Here is a 9,062-nt window from a genome sequence, read left to right as displayed (position 1 = left end):
TCATCCTTGGAAAAATTTCAACCAAAAATCAAAATTTCACATGCGTGTTTTTTGAGCTCAATCGATTCCTTTCAACGTAAGAACGTCACAAATATACATTTATAAAACGTTTACGTCAATAATAAGGAAGAAATCGTCGGCTAAAAATCGTGAACGCTCAAAAAACGCTTAAAATGTGCCGAAAATGTCCAATATTTCGGATCTGAAACTTCTACCATGTTTTTAAAGAGTTCGAGGTGTTCTACGCGTCCGTAGCTGAACATGATGTGAAATTTAAGACATTTTTTATGATTTTTCCATTAATAAACCGATAGAAAAAACTGACCATTTCCAGAAACATGGGAAAATTTTGCATAAGAACAGCATAATAAAACGCTCAAATGTTGTTACGAGCAAGCAATTAAAAGAAGAAACACAGTGAAAACTTATTCAGATTAAAACAGATTCATCCATGTATTAGTTATTAGGACGCAAACGTCTGTGATAGACATTTTTGAAACTGAATTAAGAAAAAAAAATTCTTTATTCAGTTTCTAACTAAATCTGTTATTTTTCTTTAATGCAAAGTGGCTTGTTTTGGTTTAATTGTAAAAGAGCTTTTTCACGTGTGGGGCGGAGCAAAATAACTGGAAGCATTAAAGCGAAAGCCGAGCAGTTTATTGAGTAGGATTTTTAGCAAGGAGAAAATGTGTAAAAATTTATTAAAAACATATTAAACAGCAATACGCGAAAAACTAAATATTTTGACTGATGCCCAAGTCTTAAAGAGGTTTTCCTTGTTGTACTAATTGCGACGATAACGGCCTTAAAATTCGGTTTTCTGAAAAGAAGGAACACAGTGAAAACGTAACCAAATTAAAATAAATTCATCCAAGCACTGGATGGATTTCAGTTGAAACATGCAAGTCAAAATCCTCTACATTATCAAACCAGATAAATGTTTTTATAAAATTTGCTTCTCTTATTCAGACAGCAAACGTCTGTGATAATTTTTTTAAATTCTTAATTCGATTTCTAAATGTGGATTTTTTTAAAGGCAAAGCGACTTGTTTTGGCTCAATTTCAAACAGTTTTTTACCTGCTGCGCGGAGCAAACCAAAGCTAAAATGTAGGCTTTGCAAGATTTTCAACAAGGAAAAATGCATAATAATACTGAAACTAATAATAAGACTGAAGAACTATTGGCAATGAATAAAGGAAATCAAGTGCCACAACAAAGAATTGCATGTGAAAAAGCATGAAGAACTACTAAACTTCTTCTTTCTTCTGCTGTAGCTTTTCAATCTACTTCAAGCGGATTTTTGGTTGATTCTCAATCAGAAGCTAACGAAATTAACTCGTCCTTTTCGTGGCTTTATGGGCAAAACCATAAAGCGAACGGGGTGAAAACGAGGGAGGCCACACACTATTTTTCCTGCTAATCAATAAATGAAGGTTGAAATAATTCAAGTCCAAGGCCAGCGAAATATGAACCAAGGCTGCGAATAATGCATTTGTCACGGCCGCACCGAAATTCTCGGAGTCATTTCAGAAAAATCGTTTTTAGCGTTGTTCTCTGGCTAAGTCTCAATGGTTTAGACGTGAATTAATTAACCATTTTAACTCGAAATAAAAAAGTGGTTCTGAAGTTTTCAAAAAGCTCAGATGGTAGATTCACCCTCTGTGCTTCACTTGGACAAACTCGGGGAAAAAAGACGATGTGAACTTCCTCCGGTTAAAAATCATCGTTGTATCTCATTGGTAATTCCGCATATGGGTAGCCCTGAACTTGAGCCAAATCCATTAAAAGCCATATTTATTAAATGCGAGATAAACAAGATTGAACGTTTCGCTATTTTGACCCCGAACTTAATTTAAGATTCCTGCGGAAAATTTCCTGTTGGTCGTTGCGAGAAAACCGCTTAAGCCACGACCTATTCAGATTAAGTCGTTGTGACAAATTGTTATTATATTTTATTACCAGGTGTAAATGACCTACCACAATAATGGTCTTGTAATATAAGTACGTGTCGATGGTTGCGATGCGAACAATAAAACGCCGTTATGCAGTAATTATAAACCAGGTTAAATCGAACAGGAGAAAATAATCAGCTTTTTAGCGGTGCCTGCGGCTAATGGCCATCAGGCTCTTCCTCTAACAGATCAATCCTAAATCGGCTCAACCATTATGGAAAAGTCTTCCAGTTTTACGGAATCTTTCCTCTAAATTGCTTTCAATTACCATGCTCTAACTCGCGCCTCCCTTTTTGCTTTATTTGCTTGCTTAAGTATGCGCTCCTTTCGAGGCTCTTTTATGGTGATTTCGAAAACTAGCTGGAAGCAGCCACGTTTGGCTTGCCATCGTTGTAAACTTTTACGATTGCACTTCTTGCTGATCCCTCGATGGAGATAGGAAATGTGTTGCTCCGCAGAAACTGAATGAAACACATAAATTGTGCAAACGTGCATATAAGTGCGCTCTCACGGGAATCCAACTATCTACGTGTTTAGCCCATTATCTAAGATAATCTTTTTAGACTGAATAAAAACGAAAGGACTTAGTACTGTTGAAAGTGGTGAGTTTTTCGAACTTTTAGGCCTATGTGGAAAAAATGTCTTGAGTGGCCAGGAGGAAATTCCTTTTTCAACAAACTCAACACTTTCTAGGGATGGTCGGTATTTAACGTACCCGCTAAAATAAGAGTGTTCCAAACGTGTAACAATAATAATAACCGTAGTTACAGCAAGCTGATTTAACCGGTTTTATTTAATTTTCTAGAATCAGTTAAAAGCATCTGCAAACAATTTTATTCTTCTATTTTAATCACTGTAGTTTATTATCAGTTTTTTGTTCTTTAAGTAGTTACTTTTAAGGAGTGATTTTAAGTAGTGATTATTTTTCATAGTTTTTATTTTTACCTTCATATACCGACTATACTTTAATCAAAACCCTTTGGGGTATCAAAAAAGAGCTTAGTGAAACTTAAGAGCTTAAAGAAGAAAGGAATCAAGAGACGTCAAGTCGGGGCTATTAGGGGCCATGGGATAAGACCAGCTCGTCCAGTCCAAATATCGAAATTTCCATATAAAAAACTGCTACCGGCCCAACGTTGTCGGGTGGACAAAATATTTAATTTCTGATCTTTAGCTAAAACATGAAAATCGTCACCCCATGTTCGGGAGAACTTGAATATCCAAAGGCATGCAGCTAACATAAAATCGATAGCGACTACAAGAGCGACATAAAGTGAAGAAAACCAATCACCCAATCCGCGGAAAATCTCACATTTCAGCCCGAAAATCCCACAAAGGTGTCGTAAACTTCGCTATTTACAAAGGGAAACTCTTAGAGCGGAAAACGAAGAGCTCTAATGGACATTTTCGAGCGAAAAGTACATTAAATACCTACATCAAGTTCTGCGAAAATTCCTAAACCCCATAATGACACCTACGCATACCAGAACTATTTACATATGATTTTTAACGACTGTTGATGACCTGATGTTAGCAAGGACTCAAGTGATTGATGATTTTCAATAGTGCTGAACAGATTTCAAGGTGATTTTTTTCATTTTTATGAACTGGGTTTTCCACAATTTGTAAAAAGCTACATATTAAGCACAAGTCTGGAAAAGTGTGGAAGCTGGAAACGTTTGCAGTTAAAAGTGAAAATGTGCACTAAATGTGTCCTTAATCAAATCGTCAAAAAGTTCCTAAATTAGCTGAAGAAGCTGAAAAATCCTCCTGTAGTTGCACGAACTTTTCAGTGTTCAGTCAACATTTTCCTATTAGCATAAAGTTTTATCAACTGTTCAAATAGAGGAGTTGGAAAATCCGAATTAGTAGAAATAGAACAAACTGGGGTCGCTATTGGTGTTTTCATGTAGTTATCTTTGCCTAGAAATTCAATGCATGCGTTCCTTTTTCCTAGAGACAGTGTGAACTGACTATTTGAATAAGCAATAAGGAGCTGAACCAGTACCATCAACTTGTCATCAGCCCGTTATAAATCAGCGTATCGCCATTTGGTACGTGATTTGGTGTTCGCCAACCTGAATTGATGATGTTGGTTATTAAAAATGAACCGCACCTTTTGAAAAAAATCCAGCAATTTAATGAAGAATGAACCACTCTGATCCAAAGTGGAGTTAGTTTTACTGGCAGTTGCAAGAAGACGAATGGTTGCACCGTTACGAATTTTTGGCATCGATTCAGTGGCTTTTTCCTTGCGCCTCCACTAAAACTATACCGTGTCTATGGCCGAACAGAAGAAATCAACATCACGTTACATCACGACTATAGGAATTATAATTAAGTCAGTTCCAAGGCTACGATATTACGGTGTCATTGACATTGGGTAATAATCAGTTCTTCACATAATCCTAGTGGAGACTAAGGCTATTTTTCACTTTTATTGGTTCAGACGAATCTTAATATGCATGGCTAATACCACCGAATATGGTATCGTCCACGTATATGGCTTTCTTCCGCGTAACTGCTTGGGAATGCCCAGTTATTCCGAATATGCATCAACTATTCGTGAAGGATCACAGCAATTTTCCATTCTATTGCTTCAAGAGCTCGAGGAAACTCACCTTTGTTGAACCCGCTATACAAAAGTATACGTTTCCAAGCCAAAAATGCTTTTTAATTGTTGTCTTTTGCCTAACACGCAGACCATTCAGAGGCAATTTTGAATGGCTTTTCAGTTCTTAGGTCCGAAACACTCTGAATAATTTTTGTAAAACAAACGGACAAAGTGTTTGCGTTGGTAACTGGACTTTCATACACAATATTCCTTAAATAACTCCAGAGAAAAGAATCAAGAGGCGTTAAGTCGGGGCTATTAGGGGGCCATGGGATGGGCCATACCAGCTCGTCCAATCCAGATATCCAAATTCATTTAAAAAAGTTCTACTGGGGGAATGTTGCGGATTACCTATATAACGCATCTTCATCAACGCATCTTCCTCTCCATCAACAAATGTTTCTCCTAACAGAGCAAAATTCTTTTAACTATCGTATTGTTCGAAATAAAATACCAGATTGGTTCTTTTTCATATTTTAGTACAGACGGTCTACGCGCGATTTAATATATTTTTCAAAAAACAAATTTTTTAAGTGACTCCCCAAGATAAAATCTAAGGGATTTAAATCAGGGCTACGAGCTGGCCAAAAAAAATTACTAAGACACCACTCACATGCTCATAGATTCAGATTGAGATAGAGTCAAATGATGCAATATTTCGAAAACTGCATGGTTTATCAACAACCTTTTTTCATAAAAACAGTCTAGCAAATGCATAATTTAAAATCGCCACAAGCACTATTAATTGCGCACCACCCTGTATAACTGAAAACTCTTAGACCCTCAAAACATGAGCGTCAAAAATATATTCATTCTATGGATTTCTGAAGAAAAAGAGTGTTGAGACATCAAACTAGGCCTGGGTAACTCAATCAATTTTTAGGAGTTGACCCAGTGCTTGGTGCGCCAACCCAACAGTTCCGTTGCTGAGAATATGTTGATGATTTTTTTACGTGTGTTCGATTTATTTCAAGGGCCATTTATCAATAATATTTTTAACATTTCTTCAGAATTTTGCAGTTTTAGCAAAGTTACTCTTTTTGCCAAGATTCACTTCAAATTACTGACAATCTTAAGGTATCTTTCACAAAATAAATTTTATTAAAACACTCTCAGGGTCTCCTCGAATTTGGGACAAAAATCAATGAATTTTCTATTAAAACACGAACTGAATAAACGAAAGTTTATAATAAATTATTTAGGAAACTCGTCACCTCCATTCCTCTGAAGACTGTACAATTTGTTAAAAAATGTGGTTTTTTAATTTTGACAGAATTTTTCATGCATTACTTTCCACTCAAAAACGCTCTATTTTGTTGAGTTTTACTTAAAAACAATGGTGATCTGGATGTATTTTACGCGAAAAATTACAAGATATATTGATAGCTTTGTAGGAATTTTACAAAAACTTTTTGAGCGTCCAATTCGGGACAAAAACGAAAATAAATTTCTCCCGTTTCTTCCCCAAAAACAATTAAGATTTACTCAAAAACCTATCACAAAACTAAAAGTTTTTAATCAAAAATGCAAAAAAACATTAGTTTCTGATGATTTTCTTCTTTTCTGATAATAATGGGGAGTCTAAGCCAGAAATTATAAAACTAATTTTGCTAGAAAATTCGCCTCTTTTATCGGTTTGCAGGGAACTTTAGAAAACTCTTTTCAGGTTCGAATTTGACACAAAAACCGAATAATTTTATTCAGTTTTTTACCGAAAGTATTTCGAAAATGCGCCGCTCTCATCGCCATTTCAGATCATTCCGGTTTTAGCAAAGGTTCTATTAAGCAATTCTTTCTACGCAAATAAAACATATTATTTTTACTTAAAATACATTTTATTGGAACATTCGGCTCCTGAACAGCTTTGTATACAATTTTCTGGATCCTTTTGCAGGTTCGAACTTTGGACAAAACCCTGATAATTTTTTCTGGATTTTTTCCGAAAAATATTTCCCCGAACAGAAAACTGAAAGTTTATAATCAATTATTGGGAAAAATTGTCGCTTTTGTCGCTGTGAATGATTTGGGTTTTTTCACTTTTTGGTCAATATTTCTATACAAAACATTCTCTGAACAGAACAACGCGTTTTTTCTTAACGTTTTACTGTAAAATTCTGACAGACGAGAGTATTTTATGCAAAAAAGTTAAAAGATGGATTACAAGAAAAGTCGTCGTCTTTTCAGTTTGGTCTTCTTTATCGTCTTTTTCGCATACCAATTTTCCCTTTGAATTTGGGACAAAATCGAAACAACGTTATCTTGTTACCTTTTCGACAAAATTTAGGTTTACTCAAAAAACAAGCAGAGAAAGCAAATAATCAGTATTTAGAAATATTTTTTTAAAGTTTCATCAAAATTTCCGGCTTTTCCCGTTTTAAACCAAATAGTTTCAAGCAATCGTATGCGCAAAAGCAATATGTTGATAGCTTTTTTGCTAGATGCTAAAATTCCGCTATCGGCCATGCGTTGTAACTCATTAACCAATGAGTTAAAACTCATTGACTCAGAGAGCGGCGACAACTCAAAAGCGCAACTCAACACAGTGTTACCCAGGCCTGCATCAAACAGCTTAATTCCCAGTGAAACTGAACAGACGATCATTTCCATGAGTTTTCTCCATTACTTGAAGATGTTTTGGTTGCAGAACAAAGCAACTACGTGGCAGCCGACTCAAACAGCTCGTCCACCACCAAAACCTTCGTTCCTTGTAAAGTTTGTGGGGATAAGGCATCGGGGTACCATTACGGAGTTACGTCGTGTGAAGGCTGCAAGGTACCAACTTGTTCAAAACAATCAATATAAAATGAGAAGCATAAAACATTTGTATTTTAGGCAGGTTAATGTAGTTTTCTTCTGTATTCTCAGGGTTTTTTCAGGCGAAGTATCCAAAAGCAAATAGAATACAGGTGTCTGAGAGACGGCAAATGCCTGGTAATAAGACTGAACCGGAACCGATGTCAGTATTGCAGATTCAAGAAGTGCCTAGCAGTCGGAATGTCTAGGGATTGTAAGTACATACACGGTGTCCCCGGTTACAAATTTCCGATGGTTCATCAACATTTGCCCGTTCTACTGGGCTATTTACGCAGTAAATAACGATTATTAGGTTCCCTGTTTCCAGCTGTTCGATACGGTCGCGTCCCGAAACGCTCGCGAGAGCGAAGCGTGGAAGACAATCCTTCGAGAGTGTCCACAACGGCCCCTGATGTCATTTCGGTGGTAAGCCCCGCCCCCAACACCACTGAGGCCATGTCCCCCACTTCCGCCGTTCCGAATACCACCACCATCACCACAACCACCAGCAGCGTCGTGATCGACAATGATATCAAACAGTTGGCCGTTTATGACATTATATTAGGAATCTCTCAGGTAGGGCTTGGTTGAGAAGCCAATTAATAGCGGAGATGACATCAGTGTCTCCAAGTTTACCCAGAAACAGTTAACAACTTTTCCTCGTTAGGCACATCATGCAAACTGTAACTATACGGATGAAAGAATGCGCAATTTGCAGCGACGGCCTTTGCTGCCGCCCCCTAGGTATAAGCTGGACGAAGACGAAGATGGGACTGAAGATGGGGAGGACGACGCGGTGGCATCTTCAACCGCAGAGTCCTTGGAAAACGACCGGTAAACTACTCAAACTTCCCTTGGAAAATGTGTCCATAAACATCCGGCTTTTCAGTGGCTGGTTGTGGCAGCAGTTCGCCACCTGTATGACTCCAAGCGTGCAAAGGGTGGTGGAGTTTGCCAAACGAATTCCCGGCTTTGGAAGTTTAGGGCAGGACGACCAGCTGATACTCATTAAGCTGGGCTTCTTTGAGGTTTGGCTTACGCATGTGGCGCGACTTACCAGCTCCCAAAGCATGGTGTTTGATGATGGCACGACGGTGACGAGGCAACAACTGGAAATCATGTATGATGTAAGTCTGGGTTAGGCCAACTCCGACCTAAGGAGCGAGACCAAAATTCTGCCTGTTTCAGACTGACTTTATAGCATCTGTGATTCACTTTGCTAATACGTTTAATGCACTCGCGTTGAACGATACGGAAGTAGGCTTGTTTTCCGCCATAGTTCTTTTAACTGCTGATAGACCTGGCGTCACTGATATCAAATCCATAGAGCACCATAAAGATAAGCTGATTGAAGCACTCAAAGTACAGGTGAGAGGACCCGAATTAAGTAACTTCCACATACATTTTTGAACGAAATCAACGTTTTACTGATAAATTTGGACTAACTTTGGAACTGGATAAGTTCTGACTGCTTAGAGCAAATTGGCAAAGCATTAAGCACAAGACCTCAGATGAATATCCAAAAAGTTTTTAATTTTTCGCTCATCTCGTTCATTTACAGAGTGGTCACAACAACAGTTTTGGCCTCGTAGTGTTTTTTGTCATCAGCCGAAGCTAAAACTTCACAGTGGACTTCTGCTGATAAAATCGGACCAAGAGCAGAAAAGTTATCGCTGCAAGACCAAAAAGTTGATTGTTGCGA

General features: G+C 37.6%; 1 protein-coding gene across 5 annotated transcripts in view; it reads left to right on the top strand.

The window, feature by feature from the left end:
- LOC109544887 (ecdysone-induced protein 78C) overlaps window positions 1-9,062 on the top strand; it is a 27,793-nt gene that overhangs the window by 15,590 nt on the left and 3,141 nt on the right. For 4 of the 5 annotated variants that reach the window (XM_048669266.1, XM_019915300.2, XM_019915301.2 and 1 more), the window contains 6 exons: window positions 7,212-7,339; window positions 7,433-7,574; window positions 7,689-7,936; window positions 8,028-8,194; window positions 8,250-8,487; window positions 8,549-8,728. In XM_048669266.1, coding sequence (XP_048525223.1) covers window positions 7,212-7,339; window positions 7,433-7,574; window positions 7,689-7,936; window positions 8,028-8,194; window positions 8,250-8,487; window positions 8,549-8,728 — 1,103 coding nt within the window. The remainder of the gene's footprint in view (window positions 1-7,211; window positions 7,340-7,432; window positions 7,575-7,688; window positions 7,937-8,027; window positions 8,195-8,249; window positions 8,488-8,548; window positions 8,729-9,062) is intronic. The other variant, XM_048669267.1, reaches the window with a different exon arrangement.

The sequence above is a fragment of the Dendroctonus ponderosae genome, unplaced genomic scaffold (genome assembly GCF_020466585.1).
Source record: "Dendroctonus ponderosae isolate FM_Combo_2020 unplaced genomic scaffold, Dpon_F_20191213v2 Dpon_F_20191213_8, whole genome shotgun sequence".
NCBI lineage: Eukaryota > Metazoa > Arthropoda > Insecta > Coleoptera > Curculionidae > Dendroctonus > Dendroctonus ponderosae.
This window is presented reverse-complemented; position numbering and strand designations above follow the sequence as displayed.